The sequence below is a fragment of the Phycomyces blakesleeanus genome (assembly GCF_001638985.1).
Source record: "Phycomyces blakesleeanus NRRL 1555(-) unplaced genomic scaffold PHYBLscaffold_21, whole genome shotgun sequence".
Taxonomy (NCBI): Eukaryota; Fungi; Mucoromycota; class Mucoromycetes; order Mucorales; family Phycomycetaceae; genus Phycomyces; species Phycomyces blakesleeanus.
This window is the reverse complement of record NW_017265154.1, coordinates 1-25,624: the sequence shown is the minus strand read 5'-3', so window position 1 is coordinate 25,624 and position 25,624 is coordinate 1. Positions and strand designations below refer to the sequence as shown.

Genomic DNA, 25,624 nt, shown 5'->3' with positions numbered 1-25,624 from the left:
TTCGTTCTTTGAGCAACAATCCACTTAAATGGATATCAATGTCACTTATCCAGCTTACGACATGATGGATATCAACGATAAAGCCTCTGTCGATGATTCAATTGACTTTGATGGTTTCTTGGCTGCTGCCACTAACAACGTTGAGGCCGATGAAGAGGATGCTTCTCCTATGGAAGCCAATTCCAGCAATGTTGAGGTGAAGTACACCTCTGGTAAGAACAATTAAAAGAAAATGTTAATAATAACATTATTACATATGATTATGTTTATGTTAAATATTAACTGTGTAAATATATTAGAGAATGGTCCTGGATTCACATGTGTCCGAAACCAAGGAATGGCCCAAGCTGAACCAGAGCAGACCAACATTGAGTACAACCAGTTTGTACCAATGTACACTCCCAACAGCAGTGCTGAGGCCGTTAGTCTGGAGTTGTTCTCCTTGTTTTTTGAGAACAGTGTTTCTCGTGAAATCTACAATCAGTCTGTCAAGATCGTAAACGAGTACATGACAGAACGTGGATCCTGTAAGTTTATTACTATCACATATCTACTATATTACATATACTTACTATTGTATTAGCTAAAACGGATTCACTTCTGTCATATTACAAGGTGGATACCTTGCTCAAGCAAGAATACACAGTCAAGGCACAGGTGTATGACATGTGTGCCAGTAGGTGCTTTCGTTTCCCTGATGTTGAGCCTGGAAACTCAATCGTTGAGAATGAGGTGTGCCCTCACTGCAATGGACCGCGGTACTAGTGTGAGAGAGGCACTATATCACCTGTACAGACATACCAGGCAGTGCCTCTCTCAGAGCAATTACACTTCAAGTTGGCTCACCCTGAAGAACAGGCAAAGATCGCCTATGGCATGGAGGTTTTGGCTGGTGGCTGATTGAATGTCCGTAAGGATATCCTTGATGGAGATGGCATCCATAGACTGCTCGCAGGTGGGATTTTTGGCCAGGGTGACATGGTGGTGTCTATGTTTGTTGACCAGTTCAACCCCTTCAAGGACGCCGCCATGTCAGCTAGCATCATTCATGTTATTAACATGAATATCAACCCTGCCGAAAGGTAAATAAAACACATTGATTTAGATGTATATTTATATATACTAATATAATATATTTAGGTACAAGAAGGGTAACATGATGCAGCTGGCCATCATCCCAGGGCCTAAGCATCCAAAGAACATTGCTTCGTTTTTGGAGCCCATTCTTGCCGACCTGCGAGCCTTGCAGACAAGTGGAGTGAAGTGCTGGGACAGAGACCAGTATGTGGTACATAAGGTTCATCTTGTCATGGCAACTGGAGATACTCCAGCTGTCTCTGACTTGATGAACCTTATGCATCACAATGCACAATACGGCTGCCGCCATTGTTTTGCGTGTGGTGAAAGCATTGCCAAGACCATGTGCTTCCTGGAGAGCGAGGGTCCTGCCCCCATGAGGGATGTAGGGAGTATTTGCAGAGCTGAAGGAAGTGTAAGTTATGAAATATCAAAAAAAAACCACTAACATCATTTTAGAGACCTGGTGGTGGGAGATACAATGCCTTTGCAGAGTTACTCACACTCACCAGTTCTGCTTTCTTTGGCCAGGACGAGATGCACCTGATAGGTCATGGAACAGGGCACCAGCTCTATCAAGCCCTTGGTGGCAAATTCTGCTCTGGGACTGCAGGCCTGGGCAGAAAATCCCATGGAATGCACCTCCAAGAACGCCTGCAACGACTTGAGTACCCCTTTGCCCTGGATGTTAGCCTAGATGACATCGAAAAAGCAGTCAGCACATCCAGGGCAGATATACTGACGGCATTTATTGGTACGTGGAGGTCGATGAAGGAATCGAACGGCAAGAGGAAGGCCGTTGATTGGATGGACTTCCTCTTGTTTGTTGTACCAACCGTGGTAATCGACCACCTCTGCTTTGCAGATGCAAAGCAGGCCGTGAGAGACCTGGTGCTAGCATGCTCCATTGTCCAACAATGAAGCATCACCGCCAGCGACATTGTTGCCGTGGAGCAGTAAGTCACTTAGATATATATTTCTATCCAGTTTTTAATGAGTTTTATAGGGCAATTGGCCGCTGGCACTCCTTCCTGAGGTGCAAGATTTCAGACGGTAAGCTGAAATCCAACATATTCGTGATGAACCAGCACATGCTGGTTCATCTTGGTTTCATGTTGCAGGAAATGGGCCCTTTGCAGGCTTACAGCTGCCATCCAATAGAACGCACAATCAGTGCCTATACCTCTGCGATCAAGTCCAGAAAGGAGCCCGGAAAAAACATGGAAAATGTTCTTTTCTGGATGGCGGCCATCAGCCACTGCTGCGGCAACCGTCCAGCCAGGACTGGACCAGCTGACAGAAGGACCAGCAACATTGAGGTTGCAAGTGATGATGTTGCTGGTCCTCAGCTGTGGTCCAGTCCAACCAGGTATAGCATGGCCGAGTTGGCTAGCACCATTGGCATGGAATGGGAGAACCTCATCCAACAGTTGTTGCCTTTCTGGGCAGGAGAAGGAGTTTCCTCCTTCGAGGAACAAGACTCAGTGGTTTGCACCACGAAGATGTGGAAAGACTTGGTGGTTTACAGAGTCTGGTCCTCCTTTGACAGTAGACATGTTCGAGCTAACAATCTTGTTATGCTCAAACATATGTGGGAGTAAGTGTTGTTAGTTATATTCTACATTGTTAAAAGTTGATATTAATCATAATTTAATTATGATTTTTGAAAGTTATGGATTTGTCTGCAAATTCTTTTCCCACACTGTCAAAGGAGTGACCAGGCTCTTTGCAACCACCGAGAGTCTTTCCGATGTCAGGCCCTTTCCAGACATGCTCTTCCCTGTGTCGAGCAACTGCTCGCAGAGCGAAATGAGGATAGTGGATGTGAAGTCCTTCAAGGGGATGGCTGGCTTCGTCCACGATACTAAGGACGGGGCCATTAGACATATCGTCTGGCCCTCGCCGACCCACAACCAGTAGCTTTTTCTTCTTTTTTTTCCCTCTTTCTTTTTAATAAATGTATATAAACCTTTTGTCTTATTCAGATATTACTCAACGAAATTGATTGTCATTATCATTTTATTTAAAATTGCGCATCACCAAAAATCCGAATTAATGGTATATCTGATTGATTGGCTATATTTGTAACCTTGATCAAAATTGTAAACAAAAAAGAACAGTCATCTTTTTTTTCTCACTTAAAATAGACGTCTGAGTTTAACACATGAAAAAAAGATTAATCGCGGGTCCACAGCTTCTAAAAGGGGCTTAGAACACTCTAAATTTAGTAAGATTGATATGATTTTTACAAAGTTACACAGATTTTGCAGATATGCAATTATTTCTGCGAGTACTTGCACTTTTTTTTCTACAGTGATATATATATCATGTCGCCATGTAAGTACAGTAAGCAAAATTGATATTCACTGAAACCAACCCAATAGATTCAGTCTATATTGCTATGAAACTAATAATAGATAACTGAAAATTTTTTTCTTTATATCTTATTTTCACAACAACATCTTTTTTCTCAGGTAAACAATATTTGCGATATGAATGACACAGATAACATCATTGAATCTTTACTCCTAGCCATTTAGCTTCAGTTATCTGTCTTATGTGCCAATCAAAAACAAATGAAAATAGATATTAACAGCCTTGGGAATGAAATAATAATCAAAGGATCTCCAAAGCAAAATCTCTCTTTGTTTATTAATGTAAGTTCAACTCAAAACAGTATTGCTGAAAACTAACTTTAACTTCAATAGACTTCAAGTGGGTTTATTTTCAAACTTGTGATCAACATTTGTAATGTCACTTTAGAACATGTTTACCAAATGATGAGTCAACATCTTGGAATCAAGGCTACAGTATCCAAAAAAGCAACACTCAGGACCTATGCAAAACATGTATGTAACGAGTTAGCCACCCTTCCTTCTGTACGAGCTCTTGGCCCTCATCCTAGCTGGGGGTCCATATCTTCATGTGATTGAACAATAATTTGCAATAAATATGCAAACATACTTAAGAGGGTTGGTGTAGATTTCACCAGATGCCATCAAAATTAGGCATTCATTGCAAGAGTTAGTTATCTCTGAAAAGACCATCAAAGGAGGCAATTGTAAGTAACTATCCACTACAGTGTAAAGTAGTATATTTAATGTTGGAAATATATGATGTATTTGACTGTTTATAACCAATAAAAACAATAAATAAAAAATATATCCATTTGAGAAACCAATAAAAATGTATTTTTATAAAATACACTACAGTACAATTATGTCTTATCCAATAAAAACAATGATTAAGCAAGAAATATTTAAAAGAATCTAAATTAAAAGAGTAATGAATTAGTAGTAACCAATGACATAAAATATTTCAACTATACTTAAAGAAGTTTTGTCCAATTGAAAGACAAATATTAGCAAAAGAAAAGGTTATAAATATATTAATAGAATCTTAAAGCTACCGGTAAGTGGAGATGTATTAAAATGCATATGAACTCAGGGTTGGAAAAAAGGGGGAGGACACAAAACGCGCCCTGGCTTCCCTTCAGAACCACCTGTGAAACCACCTCTAAAACTCCTATTTTTTTTTGGCGCAGTGCCATACTATTGCTGGTTTTGGTTTCAGGGTAGTGATTAATCAAGTTGTTGATGTCCACTTTTGTTTCTTTGTATATGTAAAATAAGATAAAGATGAAGGATCAGAAAAGGCTGGAAGATAATATTAATACCGTTTTTAGTATTATACACATTATGTCATATATACAAAAAGATAATAAAATAGTATTAGGTTTTCAAATGACTTTGAAAATAATTACAGCTATTTCATTTTTCTTGTTTTTTTACTCTTTCTTCCTTCTTTCTCTATCAAAAAATATCAAGACCTCAGACTTATCACACTCATATATGCTTAGCAACATTGGAGGCATCCGTTGCTAATTTATAAGAACACCTTAACAGGTATGAGTCTGTACCTCAGATTTAACAGGAAAATTGCCAGGCACCAACAATTACAAGTGCCACTTTTCATGACATCTCACGGTTGCTTTCAGATGCTAGCCACCACCATTGGGCTCTCACAGCAGGAAGTGTTAAAACATCACTTGAAACATATCTGACCTATGAGAACAGAGACAATGTCATAAATATGTATGCTAAGGTATCTATAATGGCTCACCAAATGATAAACAGTGTTTTTAATAACTACCAGAAGAATGGACAAAGTTTTTCAACATGGGGCAGTATTTCCCCTCAGCAAAATGAAGTACTTACTAAAAACCCTGAAGATACAGCTGCCTGGAGACATATTGCCTTAAACAGATTTCAAGAATCTTGGGTAGCACATTATATCTTGTCTCAGAAGTGGAGGTCTGCTGTAATAATCTCAAGACGTAATTAAGAGGTATGTTGTTAAAGATTGAATGCATATATAATTTTAAGTATAATTAACACTTTATTTATATTATAGATCCAACAACCTTCTAGAGTGGAAATGGATGCTGTAAATTTATAAATATAATAAATATAAAGCAGATGTTTTTTTCTTCACTTCTTCTATTGTTTTTCTGATGTTTTAATCAATAATTTTTTTTTCAAATATAAGACATATTTTGCCATGACATAATGCAACTTTTAAAACAATAAGGGTGAACAATAGAAATTTTTTTAAAAAAAATTCCATTTTTTAAATTCTTTTTAACCCAATCAAATCGATTTGCTATTATCCTACAAAAATGAAAAAGAACCAAAAATAAAAAATTCTTTTTGTCTCAGTCTGAATATAGTATAGATGAGATGAGATGCTTTAATTACAAAGATTTTGTATAATCTACAATATAATCAATATGATTTTGACAAGTTTTTTTTTCTTCCCATCTATTTTTTTATTTGTGATCCATAAACTATGTCTGTAAACAAGAATATTGTTCCTAAAAGCAACGTCAGTACTACTAGTGTATTTGCTGTACAAGCTTCTGCTCCTCTCTATACATCATGATCTAAACCAGATGGTGGCAAAGATAAAATGTCAAGTATTGAACAACTGCTCCATTTTCTGCTTAAAGATGGAGGCAAAAACTTGGAAAAGTATCTTGGTAGAATTATCAATGGAAGAACCTTCAAAGCAACCAAGTCTGGGGTCATCAACCAGTGTAGCCAGCACTTCCTTTAACAAGGAGTTATAAGAACAAATAGTCAGATCAAAACTAGACTAAGCAAGCTTGTAAATAATCAATATCACAATGTTTATAAAGTTTGGGATCAGAGTAGTAAAGAATCTCATGGCTTTGATGACTCTGTTAGTGGAAAGGCAGAATTCAACAGTAAGTTAGCTTCAGATATACAGATATTATATCCATACTCTTATTAAACCTGATTTATATATTAATAGAGAGACTAAATACCATCTGCCCTGAATTCTTTGAGATGAAGATCATTATGAAGACAAGAAAGACAGCATCTCCTTGTGTGTCAAACAGCAACATACCGCTTGTATTTTCTGACAATGATGATGATGATGATTTGGATAGTGCACAAGAAGATGAGAGTAATGGTGGTAAAGACGCGGGTGAAGGTGAAGGTGGAAGCGAGGATGAAGATTGTGACAAAATGAAAAGAGTGAATGGCATTATCATCAGAGATTCTGTCTTGTTGGTGTCAGAAGCTGACTTGCCTTCTTCCTTAAGAGCTGCCAATGGTTCAGCAAAGAAAAGATCCCAGACACATGTGTAAATTATAGAAAGCAAAGAAGAAAGAGCAGAGAAGAAGCTCAAAATAATTTCCGGATGTGCCAAATGGTTCCAAGATGCAAAGGTGTCTCTTCTTGAATTGCAATATGAAAGGGACAGAGAAGACAAGTTGAAGATAATTGCTGACAAAAGAGAAGAAAGAGGGAAGAAGAATGATGAAGAAAGATTGGAGAGACTGAAGAAGAACAAAGAAGATCAAGTAGTGAAAATGCTTGAAATAAAGGCCAGGTTGTTTAGATGGTCTGAAGAGAAGTTTGATAAGAAGTATACCAAGTATCTCATAAAACAAATTCTCAGCTGATTGAATTGTCTTTATAGAAGAATCTATGTAATAAAGTAACTCATGTATACTATGTTTATTTTTAATGTAAATATTTCTCATATCTCTTATTCTTTACTCTGATGTTAGTCAAATTTATTTAAAAAATAGTTAAGATAAGATAAGTATAGTAATACAATAGAAGATAGATAAAGATATAAAGAAGAAAAAATAATGAAATGAAAGGTAAGAGAACAATATATATTAAGCTGCTAGAAGAGAAGATTTTCTATTTTTTGTAAATATTAATACTTTTATATGATTACATTTTGCCTTTGCACTCTCTTGTACTGTTTCAGTCACTTCCTCCTCCTTGTCATCTTCTTCTGGGTTTCCTTCCTCTTTAATTCTTGCCATTTCTGTGTCTTCCAGATTCTTCTAGCTGGCCTTCAATCTTATGGTGAGTCTATCACACTGGGGAATTAGATTTCTACACATATGCGATAGTATGGGAAATTCTGAGTGACAGAATAATTAAATTCTGGAATTTGGCATTTATAGATTCCGTTCACAATATGTTATGTTACCTGTGAGTTGTCCATATAACTTCTGAACTTATAATGATCCATATAGAGATGTAAGGTTCTTTTAAACTATTTAATCGCAGAGAGAATAATCAAATTATGGCATTTTTTTTTGGATGTTACATTAAATTAAACTTGATTTGAAACAGAGATTCTAATAAAAAATCTATTTTTGATAGAAAACTGTCTACTGAAATAGTAGAATTCTATTGGATTACTTTACAGAGAAAACTGTCTACTGAAATAATGATATTCTATTGGATCATTTAACAGAAGAAACAGGATTTATGTATACTGTCTTCCGAATCTAAACACTTTTATTGGACAATTATGCACGGCTAAACTATAGGATTCACACATGCCATGCTACTGCAATACTTCTTGCACTTCATTTCAAATATTTTTATAGGGATTGTTTTGGAAAAATTGTTTTTATTTAAAAAAAAAAAGCTTCTTGCTTATAATATGTACGGCTTGACAATATATAGTCTAATCTAATATATAAGCTACTACATAATTAATATAATAACAAACCCTTTCATATATTATAATATATAAATACTTCCAATATGATAGAATCCTAAAAAGAAACGCGTGTTTACGGTATTTCACTAGTAAGAGAAGGCTAAAAAATTATTCAATTATATTAGATTATATAAATATTTATTTTTCTTTAATTTAAATAATATGGTTACTTACCAGTACTTTCGTCAGAACCAGGCATATTGCACATTGACTGTTGTTCTGAAAGGTTTAATAAAACGCATTAGTAAAGATCATGGAATAAAGTTTGGCTTTATTACTTACCAAAGAAAACCGGTTTTCAAAGACAAGCCATTCAATCAGGTACATAGAAATGTTGGCAGTACTAACAGAGATAGAAAATAAACAAAATTAGATATAAGAATAAAACAAATAAATACATTATTCAGACTTACCGGATAAATTTCTGCTGTTGGTATGTCTTTATGATGAGCTGAGGAGAGAAAAAGAAAATAATTAATAAAGAAGCACATACACAATAACCGCGTTTTACCTTTTTGTTCTTGTCCATTAATCAACATGGCAAAGACTTGTAATACTATCAGCAACCACAATAATAATAAAAGAAAAAACATTAAGAATAAATATAACAGTAGAATAATAAAAACAAATTGCTTACCAGGGTGTGAACTCAAATACATCAATAAGAATAAAAGTAAATAAAGCGGAAAAGAAACAGGAAAAAAAGAAATAAGAAAAAAATAAAGAAAAAGAAGAAAAAAAAGTGGGCTTTCAAACAGAAGGCAGTTTAGATGAGAATTGACTCTAGTAAAATACAATAGTAATAAAATGAATAGTCCGAAATTATATTGTAACACTAAGTTCTATGTTGAATATTAAAGAAGTTGTTCAAGGTTATAAAGGATTTTATAGAAAATAATATATAATCCCTTCCTTTTCTCAGCTATTTCATAAATCTACTTTATATTAACTTATTTTGTATGTATATCTTTGATTAAACAAAAATAAATATATTTCAACCCATACATTTATTTTATTTTAATAATTTATTAATGTATAAAACTTTAATAAAAATACAATAAAGAAAAAATGCCTTCCAATAGCAGCAGAAAAACAGACCGTAAAGGAAAAGGAAAAGCATCTGCAAGTATATCTACCTCTGCAAACCGTGTTTTGGCTGGCCGTGTTGGACCTCGAGAAATTGCCCCCAGTTTCTCATCCGCAACTATCCAAGATCAGTGATACGCGGAAATTGTTGAAATGTTTAACAAAGTAAACAACAATATCAACGGTGTCAAGGATGACATTGCTGCTGTCAATAGCAACATGGCAGCCTTTAAAAACAGGATGGGCGTTGTTGTTGACACGTCTGGAAAGACACATACGGCATTTGCAGACTTTGCAACTGCCTATGCCAACAATCAGACTCGTATGGCTAGTCTAGGACCATCTCTGATGCCATCCTATGTCCCCCAGATCTCCCTCAGTGATGCCGAGGTTTCTGTCATTATCTCGGTAATTAATACTAATATATGTTAGTATCAACAACTTATTAAACAATCTGTATTTAGGAAATCTTCATGGAAAAGTTGTGGGACTGGAAGTTCGAGTCTGACGACCCTGCTCTTGTTGCTGAGAACGAGAGTAAGAAGAAGTGGAACTTGAACGAGAAGATTAACCACCGCGATAACGTAGCTGTTATCAACTACTTGAAGAGCTACATTAGCGCCCAGACTCGTCTAGCTGGTACTCACCCACGGGTGATAAGTGATAAAATAAAGAACAGGTACAAGCACAGTCATCGTACTTTTCACGAGTCTCCTGAGCAGAAGGCCAAGAAAAACAGCAAGGGGAGAGCAAACAGTCGTACTCTTCAGGTTTGTATATACTATATAAAAAATTAATTGGTATATTACTATTTTCTCAAGCTACAATCTATATAACCAGATGTCTATCCGACGCAAGTCGACATACATGGACAACTGGGTAGCCATTGATGCTGCAATGGGATATAAGACTGGAAACCCTGTTGAGAAGGCCTATCTCAAACTCTTTCAGAAGGATGCCATGTCTGATGGTGAGTCGGATATTGAGATTGTGGACAATCTTCCACGACGGTGTTTGCATGTGGCTCGCCCCACTTGGAGAAGTGAAGAGGTAAATAATATTTAGAATAAATAAATAAGTTTTATAACAAGAAAAATAAAGAACTAATAAAAATAAATACAGTTCAACAGATTGTTGACAATGGTTAACAACATTGATCATACCCATCACGTGTTAAATGCGGGCGTGGGAACAAAGCCAAGAATGAACAGATATCCAGCAACATTGTTGCCTTGCTCTGTTCCTGCCACTCTGTCCCAGTCATTGCCTCGTTGGGCAATCAACGATGAATAAACATTTTCTTTTTTACTATGTTCTGTTGTAGGGCCAAATAGTAATAATTGAAATTGAATTGATTAAAGGAAATAATAATAGAGGATAAATATATAAGTAAGTGTGTGTATGAGAATTAATAGTAAATTTTTTTTGGTAAAGGAATCGCGAGTTTTTTGTTGACATTTTTTGTAGTTTTGTAATCTACTATTGCAACTGTTAGGAGAATCCGATGTACTGGCAGGATGCTTTGAAAATCTTGCTTGTAGAATTCATTCTGTAACAACTCAACTCCTTCTAATTCTCTTGTTTTGTCCGAAGTGGATTTGAACCATTTGACAAATGCAAATACATGCTGACTACTATGGGGATTTCTGTATGTTAGAGAAGAAACAGTTGGCCTAAAATTGTGAACAAAAAGGTACTGAATCTCTCCAACATACGCATGTTCCGACCCAGTTCGTTCAGTAAAATATGCTTGTATGTATGATCCGCGGCCATTCGTGCCAATGCACCCTTTGTAGCTTTGCCCAAGAAGATCAACGGACTTCACCATTTCGATCCAGTCATTGACGAAAGGTGAGTCATCAATTACATCTTTGCAACCTGAGATCTGTGGATTCTTGTACGCAGCTTGATAGTATCCTACAAGACAATCATATTCATGTTTTGACATAAATGATAATGGTCTTGTTTTCAATGGCAAGGCGGATGGTGGCAGGGGCTCGTTTCCACGAATTATCATTGAAAGATTCTGTGAAGCTTCAAGATATTCGGAAATTGAGAAAGAGTGAGAGAGGTAGGTGTTGGTGTTGGTGTTGGTGTTAGTGTTGGTGTTGGTGTTGTTGTTGTTGGTGGTGAACTTATCGAAAATTTCAAAACATGCAAGTGCATGCATAGGTTTCAGAAGTCGACGCACAAAATCTCCCTTCCACGACTCTTCAATAAACTGTCTCATAAATGTTGATTCGAACCCGTTTCTTCGATTGGTCTTGATATTTTTCAGAACACTATTGTACCTTTCAAAGCTGAAAAGCCAATAGCCATAGACGGGCCCAAAGTCAATCATTGTTTGGCGTAAGTGCAGATGCAGGTGCATGTTGGGAGAGAGAAGGTCCAGGTCGTACAATGTCTCACACCCTTTACAGAATTCTTCTAAGCATTTGTGTCCTTTCTCAATGTCTTCTTCAGAAACACTAGGCTTGGTGAAGTATCTGCATGCGTTAACAAACTCTATCCAGTTCTTGAACTCTGGCAACGGCAACACATCCCTTAGAACTACAGGAGAGTACACAAGGCACCAAGACTTCCACTCATCAGCCTTCATATAGGGAAATCCCTTGGCAATCTTTGTCCCAAGTGACGTGTAATCGGGCGGCAACACTACCTTCTCAACAGCCTTTTGCATGGCAACGAGTTTTTTATCATCGATTAATCCATCCGCAACCCATCTCTCCAGCATTCTTTTGGCAGTGCCTAAGAAAAGATTGTGCATGGGATCGATGATCGTGCAGCGGACAATGTCAAAGTACTGAAGACGATGCAGTTCGGACCAGCGAACACCATGTGCAACTTCAAGACGCTGTCTCTCAGTCGGTTTGGTTGCATTTCTCCAGATCTCTGCATCCTTACGATTGTCATTCTTAGTGCGAAGGAGCCACTTTGAGAAATCAAATCCAGAATAATCAACGGAACTCGTTCCAGCCAACCTCGAAAATTGACGCTTACACTTGTGGCATGCATTTGTACTTGTATGGGATGTGAACCCACATACTTTCCTTGCAGCAGGTATATCACAGGCAACCATGAGAAGGGCTGCTCGGATAGAAGTACCATTTGGACATTGGTGAGTCTTAATCTTAATACCTTTGTACAGCTCCATCAACTCATCCACAAGCGGTTTCAGATAGTTATTTATGTCAGAAGTGCTTGCTTCTTTAGGCCCTGGCATTAACCCAACAAGAATCACGTTCTCCTTCTTGAACCGCTCACTGCGTGGAAGATTATTGATTGTAAGATATATGGCACCACAGGAGTAGGTAACACCATCGAATGGCTGAAACCAGTCAATGTTCAGCGTGAGCATGAGTGATCGCTCGGTGTCAACAAAAGGTATACCATCTACGTCTACTATCTCATTCCACATCGCACCATCGTACACGTCAAATAAAGTGCTATCCATTTTCGGGCCGCGGTTCCATGAGTTGATGTTGTTTTCAAAATCCGGGCGTTGAAAAAACGTCTTTAGGGCTTTCTTGACGGAGTGGAATACATATGTCTTTTTGGGTGCTTTTGACCCGGGACCAGACTTAAACAAGCTGTTGCCACACAAGGAGGTTTTACCAAAATTGGGTGATGTACAACACAAAGGGGCGGCTTCATTATCATATATGGCATGGCATTTGCTACATGCAACATACTTCTTGACACCACTTGTCAACGCTTCAAATCCGGCCAAACGTTTGAGGCCAGCAACACTCACTGGAAGGCGGAATGGGTCAAACAAAAACTGCAGTATCTTGTTGATTATGGCAATCAGGATTACAGCTCCTTCATCCACGACGTATAGCGAGACAAAAAGAGCAACCGAAATAACAATGAATCGGTGAATCAAATTCAATTCCAAGATTGATTCCAACGAAGAATCTTTAATTTGATTTTTTTTAAAGAACGTTGATTAACTCTCTATTTTCTAGGATATAATATTATCTAAAGCTGTGTACCTACCTTCATCATTGTCCATCTCAACATCGGATTCATCTTCATATTCTTCTTCGTAAGTGTCACTTGTATACTGGACATTATCTTCAGGGCCAAACACGCAATCCGTTTCAGAGAAAGGTTGGTTTCTTGTCCGTATATCCAAAATGTCATTTGTGTCATTTAGGTCTACAAAAGCGGAATGTTAGACCCAAATAAATCAATGTAATAAAATAAGTTTTCTTACTTATAAGCTCAGAATTCATTTCAACATCTTCCTGTTCAAATTCAAAACCATCTTCCTCTTGATTTACAGGCTCAGAAACAGCACTACTAATTGTATCGCATGTGTCTTCATGGGCTACACATTTATTATTATTAGTGTTAGTATTATTATTATTATTATTATTATTATTATTATTATTATTATATAAAATAATAAAAAAGGAAATGATATAAAATAAAATAAAATAAAGTAAAGTAAAGCAAATGTATTAACCGTACGCGTTTGAACATGTGTAATATCATGATTATCTTTTTCTTGATGACGTTTAAATGTTTTAACAGATACACAATCGAATCCTAGTGTCTTGCTTTTACAGATAGAGCATCGACACTCTTTTCTAACAGTTGGTTTGCGAATAGGAGCCATTTTAAAATGAAAAGAAAGGTTTACAATAGTATTTAATAGTAAAGAAAGAGACTTCAAAGAAAACACACTTTTATTTTATTTGAGTTTGATGTTGCATTCTAATGCTACACAGCTGCCAGTAGCCAATAGAGTAGCTTAAAATACTATTCAAATACTTTACTCACAAAAGTGAGCTGAACTACAATTTTACCTATTCTGTCTATCAGAACTTAGGTATACTTTACATATGCGAAATTGATCTGTTTTTGCAGTGGATCATTGGCCTGATCCATCAAGAAGTTGTTCAAGATGATGCAAACTTGTATCCAGATATTTACTTGATGAACATTTTTTTCTTTTTAATTTGAATGGGAATTCCTTTGAGAGAATAAAATCTCTCTTTGAGTATACCAAATACATGCTCAATTTTAACACACATCATTGCAATATATACATTGAATTTTGCATTGCACTTCTTGATAGGCTGGTTTCTTGGCTTCTTTTGGACTGGAATTATAAAGCTAGTGGTCTTGTACCCAATATCAGCCAAGACATACTGCTTGCCAAAAAAGAATTTCTCTGGGTACATACCCATTTCAGACTCGGTGTTGTATCCAACATAATCGTAGATTCAAATAGAGCGCACAGACAATAAGACAAAGACATATTGAATAAGCGACCAGTATCAATTATACATTATTTCTCACACTATCATTAAATAAAGAATATACCGATAACAAGATCACACACCTTAGTCAACATCACTAATCACTCAAACAAGAGTGTGGGTAATAACTTAACAATATATTATCTATGATATAAGAAAACAGACATCACATGATATACTCATATCATTATCCTAAATACATACACAATGTCTATATAAACTCACATAGCAAATAGCAATAGAAGATCATCTCTCTTTTCATCAATAAACAAAGTCTCACCGTACTTCTTGTCTGCACTTTGTTTTTCTTTCTTTTCTAAAAATATAACAACTGTAAATCGGCTAATAAAATAAATGTTCTTAAAAGTGTGAAGAAGCTTAATATGTAAACATTCATTATTTTTCAACACATTCTTTATCCAAATATATTAAGACAACAGGACAAGACTATACCTTGATAGAAACGTTTAAGTTATTAAAATATTTTTTTTTGGTATATATACCCCAGTGTCTTAATAAAAGTTTCTCAGTTATCTTTCTTCCTCAATTTTAACACCCTTTTTATTTTCAAAAAAAAATGCCTACTTCCAACAACTCCCTCGAATTTGTTATGGACAAGCACTGTGAAATGGTCAGTCACAGCGGTTCTGCAGACCAAACCCAGTTTTCTGGAATTGCTTTTGACCCCTTGTGCGATTTCAACCAAGAGATTGTCAACAAAATGCATGGAGAAGTTGTACTCCAATCTGTGACAGATGTCTTTGTCAACCATGCCAATATGGAATGGACCCGTACCTTGGCCAGAAACCCAGCAGTCACGAACCTCTTAAGTCTCAGAAGTTTTTTGCCAACTGAAGTCAACGAGGCCATCACCAAAACCATTGTTGCACAGAAGCCAAAGACAAATCTGCTGGAGAAGGTCGACCCTGACTCTGCTCCCATTGTAGAAAGCATAGGTCGAGGTTCGTACCAAAAGTACAACCAAAACCAGGTGAACAAGCTCTTCTCCTTGGTTTTCTTGGAAAACCAGACTGCTGCTGCCACTGTCAGGGAAACGGAGATCAATGTCTGGACTGCCCAGAACTATGTCAGGCTGACCAGAGAGAAGATCCAGACCAATTTTGATGTTGCCACAGTGGAGACTGATGAGTCCAATGGGCTGGAGACGATGGAGGTTGAGGAGATTTCTGTGCCTAAAGAACAAAAACATGGCAACCAAAATTTGTTCCAGGCACACTCTGCTTTTTTTGAAGTTTTTCGAAAATAAACCAGATGCTACTTTGGAACAAGCAAGGATAGCTGTTATGGAAGAGTTCTCTGGGCTGCAGATTACCAAATTAGCAATCCAGAAGCACTTAGTGAAGAAGTGTGCCCTGACAATGAAGAAGTTGAAGAAGCTGCCTGAGAAGAGAGACAACGTCAGCACAATTGAGATGAGACAAGACCGCATTTTGGAGTGGCAACAACTTGTGGATTTCAACTATCTGTCAAACTGTGTGTTTATTGATGAAGCAGGCTTCAACATGCACATTAAGAGAACTTTTGGCTGTTCTGTCAGTGGCACCCCAGCCAAGACAACTGTCCTGACACAGAGAGATGTGTCCATCACCATCCTTGGTGCAATGTGTGAGTGAGGGATTGTTAGCCTCTTGTTGAAGAAACCTACTGCAGTCACAACTAAGAAGAAGAGAAAGTTAGACATCTACACCAACGTTGAGGTGAATGGCCAAATTGGTACCAGGACCCAGCAGTACCTTGACTTTCTTAGTCATACAATGGATGTTCTGGACAGTCATGGTATGCAAGGATGTTATCTCAGCATGGATAATGCTTCTATCTATAAGACTGATGAGGTGAAAGACTTTATTTCTTCCCGTGGGTACAAGTGTATATATCTTTCTGTGTATTCACCTTTCCTGATTCCAATGGAGGAAATGTGGTCCAAGATCAAGTTTGGTATCCGCAGAGAAGAGATTACAGAGTCAGATGAGCTCATCTTAAGGATTACAGAATCAGCTAAGACTGTCACCCTTTTGGACTGTTTGGGTTGGATTAACCATGTCATTTCAATCTTTTCTTGCTGTTTGAACAGAGAGCGAAAGCTTTAAGTATGTCTTTTATATCTATTTAAGCTCTTTACACTCTATGTCTTTTTTTATTTTATTTTTATTTTTTACTACTTTATGTTCCTCTTTTTCTTATTTTTTTTTTACCACTTTATGTCTCTCTTTTTCTTATTTTTTTTTACCACTTTATATCTCTCTTTTTTTATTTGTTTTACTGCTTTATGCTTTTCTTTTTTTATTACTTTGTATTTCATTATATCTTACTTCTTATTATGTGTTTTATATCTCTATCAACTAATTATGCCTAATAAAAATATCTATGTTTTATGCCAAAAATATACTATGGTTATATAAAAAAATACAACGTTTACAAAAAAAAATACTATTGTTATATAAAAAAAATATGACGTTTACAAAAAAAAATACTATGGTTATATAAAAAAATTGTAAGGCATAAGGATAAAAAAATTGAGTGCCATGTACCCTTCCGCCAATAGTAAAAGGGGAAAGGAAATTCAGATGGCAATGGGAGGAAATTCAATTTCTATGGAAGCCAATCAGATGTCAATGGGTTCCAATTAGATGGAAACGGATGCTAATTAGATGAAAATGGGCGCCAATTGAATGGATAAAACCAGTAGTTTAGAAAACTATATAAGACAATTCAATTCATATTAATAAAAAATATCTTTTATCCTCTCTTTGATTTTACGTATACTCTCTGATCCTCAGTGGGTTTGACCTTTTGACTTTGTTATAGTAAAAGGAAGACCAACTTAGATTGGGAACGACATGGGAACAACAGTAATACAATTGTCCAAAAAGCATAAGAAAATGCCACAAGTGTGGATTGAACACACGACCTTTAGATCTTCAGTCTAACGCTCTCCCAGCTGAGCTATTGCGGCGTAGTTGCTTTTGACACGGTGCATTGTAAATTCTATTGGCTGCAATATTAGTCCCTTTTTCAATCGATTTCAACCTTTTTAATCAGTCACAAAGTCTCAAACCCCCAATTATAATTTTATATTTTAATTTTAATTTTAATTTTATTTATATTATTTTTATTTCTTATTCTAAAAATTTGACTTCTCGTTATTTTTATTTTTATTCTTCTCTAATTTTCTGAAGACAAATTTCTCTTCCCTTTATTCTTTCTCAAAATTAGTTTCTCTCTCTTTTATTTTTCTTACTTTTCTTACGCACTAAATGTGACGTTTTCCTCTCAACACTACTTTACCAAAATTGTTAACTATAGTTTTTCTACTTTTTTATAACATACTCCTCAATCTTTTCCATTCTCTGTAGTTATGTATTATAACTTCAACTATTTTTCTTTTATGACGAATGCTGATTACAATTATTTTATCTATGTTTTTATTACAGTTATTCCCTAGACATCAGTGCAACCTATTTTCGCCATAAATTTTATCCAAGAAGTAGTATAAATAACCCTTTAAAATCAATTAATAAACAATTGTCAAATTTTTCTGATACAAAAGTTTTCTCTAAAGACGCTGTCTATTTTCTCTGATCTCTCTTATGAATTTTTCTTCTGTTTACTGTTTTTTCTTTGTCAAGTCTTCGTGGAAAATTGACTATTTTTTATTATTTTCTTCCTCTCAGATTTTATGATTTTCATTTTATTAAATTTTCCCTTTGTTTTTCATTGTAAAATTATCTTAGAAATTCTCTTAGTTAATTTTTAATCTTTTATTCTCTAAATATTTCTCTTAACCTAATTTATTTTACATTAATATTATTCATTTCCTTTTGCTAGTTCTAGATATTCTTTCCCTTCTGAAATTCATTTTATTTTTCCCTTCTAGAAGTAGTTTCTCTTATTTAATTTATATTTTATTACAATCTTTTCCCAATTCAAATAACCCTATCTTATTTCGGAATTCAATTCTTATTATTAAATATATCTTGCTATTCTTATATACACCATATACATAACAAAGTACCAGACGTGTCAGCTTGCTAATACTGTTGTATAATATAGGGCTCCCACAGACAAAATTGTTGGTTCAACTCTCAGAAGCTACACATTTATCTGGGTCTGTACACATGCACTGGAAAAATTTAAAAAATCCTATAGCTTTAAGTAATCAGAAAGGTAGTGGAAATGTCAAGGTTTTTTTTTCAGCTCAGCCGTTTTTTTATTTAAGTTGGAGGTGTACTATTATCATATTCTATTGGTCTAGATGGATAATAAAAAATTCATATTTTTTTGACTTGCTATAAAATCACATCAAATAAAGTATTTGTAGTACTTGTTCCCTTTTTTATTATATAATTCAAGCTATACACAATATGCTTCCCTCCACCCAAGCCCATACCTTAGACTGTCACAGTATTAAATATCACAACAATTATCAGAAATCTTCTTATACTGCAAAGTGTACTGAGACTTATTGTAATAAGAGAGCTAGAGTTGAAGGTATCAGAATATTTGAGAATAATATAATATATTCAGTGTTAGTTTTTTATTTGCTGCATAATAATTGTTTTAATTTTTTATTTTTTATTTTTTATTTATGTTGTTTATTTTTAAACTTTTAATGAAACACAGCCGCAATGAGAAACATAGATGTAGATACTGAGGGTAAGAAATTTTTAATTTGAAAGCAGAAAAAAAACTAATAAACTACAATATTCTATATTTTTAGTAATCTCAACCTCTTGTTTCAATTCTGTAGAAGAAATAGACGGTCAGGCCAACTCACCTTTTTTGGATGCTGCCTCAATGTTTGACAATGACAGAGACAACAATGATTTTGATGACAATGTTGAAGATGAAATCAATACTGCAAAAAACATCCTATAATAATATGTAAAATATCTGTAATAACGGACTTAAATATGATATAATAAGACTATATAAGTTTCATACAAGATTGTAAAAATAGACTCCTGGATTTGTTAATGATAATATTTTACATACTATTAGATAATGAATTACATATGACATTTATATTCATATAGAATTGAAATGCCATAATTTATTAGTGTGGTATTTCAGGTACGAAACAATAGAAAAATAAAATATTTGATAATAGAGACATATAGAAATACTTTGAGACTGTATATAAGTTGTCTTTATTCATAAATAAAAAGTGTCTCTTTTTATAAGAAAACACAATCTGCTCTTGTCATTACGTCTTAGTTTCTTAAGGCTTTCTTCCTTTACTATATTTGGTTATTAGAGTGTATTTACTGCTTAACTAGTGTCGGTGTTACAATTATGACATCAAGTCATAAATCATACTTCTTTAGCTCTTAGCTATTCTTTTCTCTTTTTTACTAGAGCTTTAGGACTTCCTACTAAATTAGCTCCATATCGATCTGACACAGTTTACCCGGCAGTATGATATAATTATCTTAACAATCTTTAAGATATTATCTACAGTACTAACTGTAATAATTATTGGGCTGATTACTTAATCGTTTATATATATTTTATACTGACAAGATGATAGCTACTACGCTATCCCAATATGAATATGTTCTTATATGTGATAAATCCAACATCCGAGTATCTGGATCACCACATTATCCCCACCCAGGTATTAACTAAATACCGTTCAAGTACTCTATGCAATTCTTCTGACCAGCTTGTTCTTTTTTTTTTTTTTTTATTTTAAATGAGTACTGTGGTGCTCAAATAACTCTTTATTTAGACCTTACTGCGTTTCTTCTTTTGATAAGCTGTCTTTGCATAATTCTTCCTTTTAGTACCTGAATTTTCTTTAGGTGCGGAATATGCAACTTTCATATCCTTTAATAATTTCTTATTGGCCTTATTGATGTCTTTGATACCTTCTGGAGCTTCACCAATTCTTTGCCAGTATTCCTTTATGAACTTAGGATCGGTAAAATGATCCTCTGGCTCCCAGGTATCGTGAGACTCATCATAATCCAACCATTTGCATCTATACAAATAATTGTTCTTGTCATCTTTTATGTGCCCAATAATTGCTTCGACTTCAAAAAAGTCATTCTTTTGCTCTAATACCTTGTTAGAAACTTTTTTCAATAAAGAAGGAGGATAATTCCTTGGTTCTAAAAATCCCTTTTCATTTTTCAATACATAAGTATTGGCAGCAGTCTTTCTAACAACAGTGTAGAATCCCTTATACTTCGGATCTAATTTATTCTGTTTTTCTGTCACCAAAATCATTACCGTGGTTCCTGGAACCAGATCTATCATTTTGTGACTTCCATCAAAGCGTCCCTTTTGCTTTTCTGTGACATGCTTTACGTGTTCAAACACGGCAGGGTAGACTATCTCAGTCATTCTTTTAATTTTTTCTTGCAACTCTTTCTGAATCTGTTCAGCAGTTGCACTATCCTTTTCTTTACTAAAATCGACAAAGTCATTTGGATTCCTTCCAAACATTAATGAGAATGGCGTACTCTTAGTCCTAGCATTATACTTGCTATTCAAAAACAACTGCGCAGATGGCACCTTCTGATCCCAATCAGCGACATTACCAACTATTTGTTTTTTAATGGTGTTCACTGCCGACTGGACAGCTCTTTCACTTGCACCATTAGCTCTAGGATGGTACTGCGAAATCAACGCATGTTCAAAACCAACATTCTCTTTTATACATGTCATCAGCGAGTTCACAAACTCCCGTCCACAATCACTCTGCAACTTTCTTATCGGACCCCATGTACTAATGACGTCCAGTACTTGTAACGCAATCGTAGCTGCCCTTTTATCAGGTATGGCACGCAATACATAAAATTTGCTTGCGATGTCTATCATCACTAACAAGTACTCATTTCCTCTAGTCGACGTTGTAAATGGCCCAGCCAGATCTATTCCCCAACTGTCACCAGGAAGTGTTGCAGTCACAGGTCTTAAAGGATTATAACCTTTTCTTGTGATATTATGACGTTGACACTGTATACACGATTGTATAAGATCATTTGCTTGACTCTTCAAGCTGGTCCAATAGATACCTTTTCTCTTTAAGGCATGTAGTATAGCTTCTACACCAAAATGACCTTTCAAATGTTCTTCAACTAATAACTTATTCCTTTCATTTTCTGTGGGAGGAGTAAAGTACTCACCACTCAAGATGTCTGGTAGCGGTTCCATAGTGACAGCACTATTTCTCATGATGGATCTAACCACACTATCCCCACCCAGTTCATTTGATAATGTTTCAGTCTCTTCAGATAAACGTGACAACGCATCAGGAAGCACATTCGAAACACCAGGCAAATGAACGATCTTAAAGTCATACTGTAAAATCGTGTCCATCCATGCGATCATCATCAGATTCGCAACACGTTGGGTGTGAAGATATGTCAATGCCTTGTGATCCGTGTACAAGGTAAAGTGAGAACCATAAACATACTTGTAAAAACGCTTGAGTGCAAATACTAACGCTAGTAATTCTCTTTTGGTCGCAGAATACTTTCTTTCACTTTGGGATAAGCTCTTAGCCACAAAAGAAATATATTTTTTCTTGCCATCCTTGACTTGATACAACACTGCACCAATACCAGTAAGAGATGCATCACAGCTGATACTAAAAGGAGAGTTCATATCTGGGTACGACAACACCAGATCACTCAAAAGTGCTTTTTTCAAGTTATTAAATGCAGTTTGATGCTTATCTGTCCATAAATGGGTAATCGACTTTTCATTTCTCAATGAATCTAGTGGCGACATAATGGAAGATACATTCGGAATCAACGTTCTAAAATAGTTGATCAACCCACAATAACTTTGGATATCTTTACCCGTCTTTGGTTGAGGAAATTCGAGAACATTAACAAGTTTTCTGCGGTCCATTGTAATTCCTTCAGGTGAAATATGAAAACCAAGCAAATAAATTTCTTTCTGAAAGAAATGACATTTTTTCGGATTCAACTTCAAATTGACCCTTGTTAATCTCTCAATTACTTGCTTCAAGTGTTCCTTGTGTTCCTCGAACGTTTTGCTTGTGCAAACAATGTCATCCACAAAAAACCGTACAAAAGATAGTCCTTCCAAAGCTATACTCATAGTTCTTTGAAATTGTGAACTGACATGCTTTATACCAAACACTGTACCAATAGGTTTGTACTGTACACCACGCCATGTGAAACTAAGTTTGTGTGTGTCCTTTGGGTTCAACCTCAAAGAATTAAACGCAGATTTCAAATCCAGAGTGGAATAAATATTCGCACCCTTTAAATCTTCAAACAATTCACCGATCAATGGCAAAGGCATACGATCAATTGACTTCAACAGGCAATTAATTAATCTGGGATCATGGCAAACGCGATATCCAGTAATTTCTCCTTTACCGTTTGTCTTCTTGACAACAGTCAAAGGCGTATTCCATTGTGTGTTTGCAGACGCTCTTTCAATTATACCATTGTCCAGCCATTCTTTCACCTGTTCATCCACTACACCTTGCATCTTGTAAGGAATGGGATAAGGGCTTCTGAACGCCGTAGCATTTTCTGGGGTGTCCAAACATACAACACTTTCAGGTATAGTACAAAACGAACCCTTAGGAATATCTTGATTGTCTTTAATGAACGGTCGAATATAATCCATAGCATCCTCAAACTGTTTGGGACCTACAGCCGGATTATTTTCCTTTCGTTCATTTTCTCTCTCAATGGATTCAAGAAGATCACTCTTATTGTTGAAGCGTCTATTGGCTTCTCTACGTTCCTCACTTGAATCAGCATCATCATATAATAAAGGTAAACCATAAATACCAATACCAAGAGAAGACATATAATCAGTACCAATACTGAAATCATACTCATGACTATTAGTTAAATTCATCACTTCAAACTCGCGTTGAATAGTCTTACTATTGCAAGTTACACTGATCACACAAGTACCGATTCTTTTAATCTGGGTATTGCTATCAGCCAAACGAATAAAATACTTATGAACATTGTTTTTGTTCAACAAATCTTTATTAATGTGATTGATGTAACTAATGGCCATTCCATTCTTCAAGCAAAAATTCTTGTCCACCGAACTGAACGTGGCCCCACAGTCCAACAAGGAGATGGTTCTAATAGAATTATTTGCCAAAATAGGAAAGGTAATATTAGTGCTCATGTTCTTAAAATCTCTTTTAATAACCATGTCTTTAAGATTGTACTTACAATCTAATGCCATCTTGGCCAGAGCACTAGTGTTGTCTTGGTACTCTGACCAAGACAACGAGAGACTCCCCTCAACCACAGTGGAAGCTCTTGCTGGTCTACCAGCAGAAGAGCGGACTGCCATCCTTGACACCTTTGTCAAGTACTTCTCCCGTTCCGGACAGGAGTGTCCCTTAACCCAGGGAGCCTTGCATGAGAAACAGATGCCATCCTTCATCGCCTTCTTGAAGTCCCATGCCTTCTTGGGAGACTGAGAACCACGCTCGCGAGAGAAAGACCTTTTCCCTTGTGGGAACCAGCAGAGAGAGAGGATGCACCATTGTGAGCAGCAAACGAACTCCAGGAGGACGCGGCAGTACCATTGGCAGGATTATGTAACAAAGCAGTGGAGTCACTTGTTGACACACTCACCAACGAGATGATGTCCTCAATCTTTGAGGGCATCTTGGTACCATAGTTGGCTGACAAAGGAATGAGACAAGCTTCCCGGACTTCCGGACGCAGATTCCACCAGAAGCAGAGAACCAATTGAACACCATCATCCAACGAGGCCTGGCGGCGGAACTTTTGGAACTTGGCACCAAAAGAACGAGCGGATTCTCCTTTGCCTTGTTTCATGCACCAGGCACGGCCCATGTTCAGGAACTTACGGAACGGCGTGTCATAGTGATCTAGAAGAATACTTTCGGCCTTCTTCCAGTTGTAGGCCTTGCCTTTGAGCTTGTCCTCAAACCAAGAACGTTCTTCCTTGTTCAAACAAGTGGGCAACAGACGTTCCCAGCAGGAATCCAAGGACAGAGAGTGTGCTTCCAGGACTGTGGTAAACTCCTGGCAGAAGTCATACACCGAATCGAACACATCACGGTTGGCCTTCACCAGAGGACCCTCAGAACGAAGCTGGAGAAAAGGTAGGTTACTGGGAACCAGAGTGCTTCTCCTGTCATGAGGCTTAGACGCAGGAGCAGTGAAAGCCTTGAGGTCCTTGAGGATTTGCTCAGCCTCAGCAAACAGTACTTGTGCTTCCTTGGCACCCTTGGAAGCAGACTTGGCAGCAGTAGAGGTGGGATCCCTCTTGGAAACACCCAAGTAGTGACCTAGAGCGGCATAGTAGTTGCCCTTCTTAGTGTTGAGGTCCTCCTCAGCAGAAGCCAGCAACATTTCCACGGTGGCCACAAGGTTGTTGTTAACTCTGACTCCAGAGTTACCCAAATAGATGCAAGGAGAATTGGCACCCTCATAATCAGAACGGCCAGCATCGGAACCAGAAGAACCTTCTTCAGAATCAAAGGCACCGTCCTCAGAACACAAGGGAGTCATCACGGTATCACCATTGTGGTCGGCAGAACCAGCAGCAGAAGGAGGAGGAATGACACCAGAGTTGACACGGGCGGTTTCTTCACCAGAAACAATAGTAGAGTTGACAGCGGATTGTTGAGACATTTCGAGAATTCAAAGTAAAAAATGTGGTATTTCAGGTACGAAACAATAGAAAAATAAAATATTTGATAATAGAGACGTATAGAAATACTTTGAGACTGTATATAAGTTGTCTTTATTCATAAATAAAAAGTGTCCCTTTTTATAAGAAAAAACAATCTGCTCTTGTCATTACGTCTTAGTTTCTTAAGGCTTTCTTCCTTTACTATATTTGGTTATTAGAGTGTATTTACTGCTTAACTAGTGTCGGTGTTACAATTATGACATCAAGTCATAAATTGTACTTCTTTAGCTCTTAGCTATTCTTTTCTCTTTTATACTAGAGCTTTAGGACTTCCTACTAAATTAGCTCCATATCGATCTGACACAGTTTACCTGGCAGTATGATATAATTATCTTAACAATCTTTAAGATATTATCTACAGTACTAACTGTAATAATTATTGGGCTGATTACTTAATCGTTTATATATATTTTATACTGACAAGATG

The 25,624-nt window shown here is 36.3% G+C and overlaps 9 protein-coding genes and 1 non-coding gene across 10 annotated transcripts; 6 read left to right on the top strand and 4 right to left on the bottom strand.

The window, feature by feature from the left end:
- Positions 1-28: 28 nt before the first annotated feature.
- Positions 29-2,997, top strand: PHYBLDRAFT_172076 (hypothetical protein; the record flags this gene model as incomplete). The annotated part of the gene is made up of 9 exons (XM_018436731.1): positions 29-212; positions 300-527; positions 584-732; positions 796-882; positions 916-1,082; positions 1,408-1,492; positions 1,537-1,956; positions 2,076-2,674; positions 2,748-2,997. The coding sequence occupies 9 exons, from the start codon at positions 29-31 to the stop codon at positions 2,995-2,997; spliced, it is 2,169 nt and encodes a 722-aa protein (XP_018287477.1).
- Positions 2,998-3,404: 407 nt separating this feature from the next.
- PHYBLDRAFT_172075 (hypothetical protein) lies at positions 3,405-5,535 on the top strand (the record flags this gene model as incomplete). Its single annotated transcript, XM_018436730.1, has 8 exons — positions 3,405-3,423; positions 3,700-3,734; positions 3,786-3,926; positions 4,060-4,142; positions 4,473-4,488; positions 4,622-4,699; positions 5,011-5,397; positions 5,491-5,535. The coding sequence occupies 8 exons, from the start codon at positions 3,405-3,407 to the stop codon at positions 5,533-5,535; spliced, it is 804 nt and encodes a 267-aa protein (XP_018287476.1).
- Positions 5,536-6,045: 510 nt separating this feature from the next.
- On the top strand, positions 6,046-7,070 carry PHYBLDRAFT_149221 (hypothetical protein; the record flags this gene model as incomplete). The annotated part of the gene is made up of 4 exons (XM_018432237.1): positions 6,046-6,172; positions 6,275-6,343; positions 6,412-6,717; positions 6,760-7,070. The coding sequence occupies 4 exons, from the start codon at positions 6,046-6,048 to the stop codon at positions 7,068-7,070; spliced, it is 813 nt and encodes a 270-aa protein (XP_018287475.1).
- A 1,140-nt stretch (positions 7,071-8,210) lies between these two features.
- Positions 8,211-8,666, bottom strand: PHYBLDRAFT_149220 (hypothetical protein; the record flags this gene model as incomplete). The annotated part of the gene is made up of 5 exons (XM_018432236.1): positions 8,211-8,237; positions 8,312-8,356; positions 8,420-8,480; positions 8,551-8,588; positions 8,649-8,666. The coding sequence occupies 5 exons, from the start codon at positions 8,664-8,666 to the stop codon at positions 8,211-8,213; spliced, it is 189 nt and encodes a 62-aa protein (XP_018287474.1).
- Positions 8,667-9,205: 539 nt separating this feature from the next.
- PHYBLDRAFT_149219 (hypothetical protein) lies at positions 9,206-10,516 on the top strand (the record flags this gene model as incomplete). Its single annotated transcript, XM_018432235.1, has 5 exons — positions 9,206-9,326; positions 9,390-9,631; positions 9,688-9,993; positions 10,064-10,273; positions 10,346-10,516. The coding sequence occupies 5 exons, from the start codon at positions 9,206-9,208 to the stop codon at positions 10,514-10,516; spliced, it is 1,050 nt and encodes a 349-aa protein (XP_018287473.1).
- Positions 10,517-10,631: 115 nt separating this feature from the next.
- PHYBLDRAFT_172072 (hypothetical protein) lies at positions 10,632-13,847 on the bottom strand (the record flags this gene model as incomplete). Its single annotated transcript, XM_018436729.1, has 5 exons — positions 10,632-12,067; positions 12,839-13,141; positions 13,223-13,384; positions 13,443-13,556; positions 13,700-13,847. The coding sequence occupies 5 exons, from the start codon at positions 13,845-13,847 to the stop codon at positions 10,632-10,634; spliced, it is 2,163 nt and encodes a 720-aa protein (XP_018287472.1).
- Positions 13,848-15,070: 1,223 nt separating this feature from the next.
- PHYBLDRAFT_66346 (hypothetical protein) lies at positions 15,071-16,601 on the top strand (the record flags this gene model as incomplete). The annotated part of the gene is made up of 3 exons (XM_018441630.1): positions 15,071-15,667; positions 15,747-16,119; positions 16,165-16,601. The coding sequence occupies 3 exons, from the start codon at positions 15,071-15,073 to the stop codon at positions 16,599-16,601; spliced, it is 1,407 nt and encodes a 468-aa protein (XP_018287471.1).
- Positions 16,602-17,394: 793 nt separating this feature from the next.
- On the bottom strand, positions 17,395-17,467 carry PHYBLDRAFT_t198. Its single transcript has one exon. It is a non-coding gene; the product is annotated as a tRNA-Phe (tRNA).
- A 1,408-nt stretch (positions 17,468-18,875) lies between these two features.
- PHYBLDRAFT_73939 (hypothetical protein) lies at positions 18,876-19,389 on the top strand (the record flags this gene model as incomplete). The annotated part of the gene is made up of 3 exons (XM_018442952.1): positions 18,876-19,002; positions 19,135-19,167; positions 19,232-19,389. 3 exons carry the CDS (start codon positions 18,876-18,878, stop codon positions 19,387-19,389), a joined length of 318 nt encoding a protein of 105 aa, XP_018287470.1.
- An 849-nt stretch (positions 19,390-20,238) lies between these two features.
- On the bottom strand, positions 20,239-25,136 carry PHYBLDRAFT_172069 (hypothetical protein; the record flags this gene model as incomplete). The annotated part of the gene is made up of 3 exons (XM_018436728.1): positions 20,239-20,415; positions 22,963-23,981; positions 24,014-25,136. The coding sequence occupies 3 exons, from the start codon at positions 25,134-25,136 to the stop codon at positions 20,239-20,241; spliced, it is 2,319 nt and encodes a 772-aa protein (XP_018287469.1).
- Between the last annotated feature and the right edge of the window lie 488 nt (positions 25,137-25,624).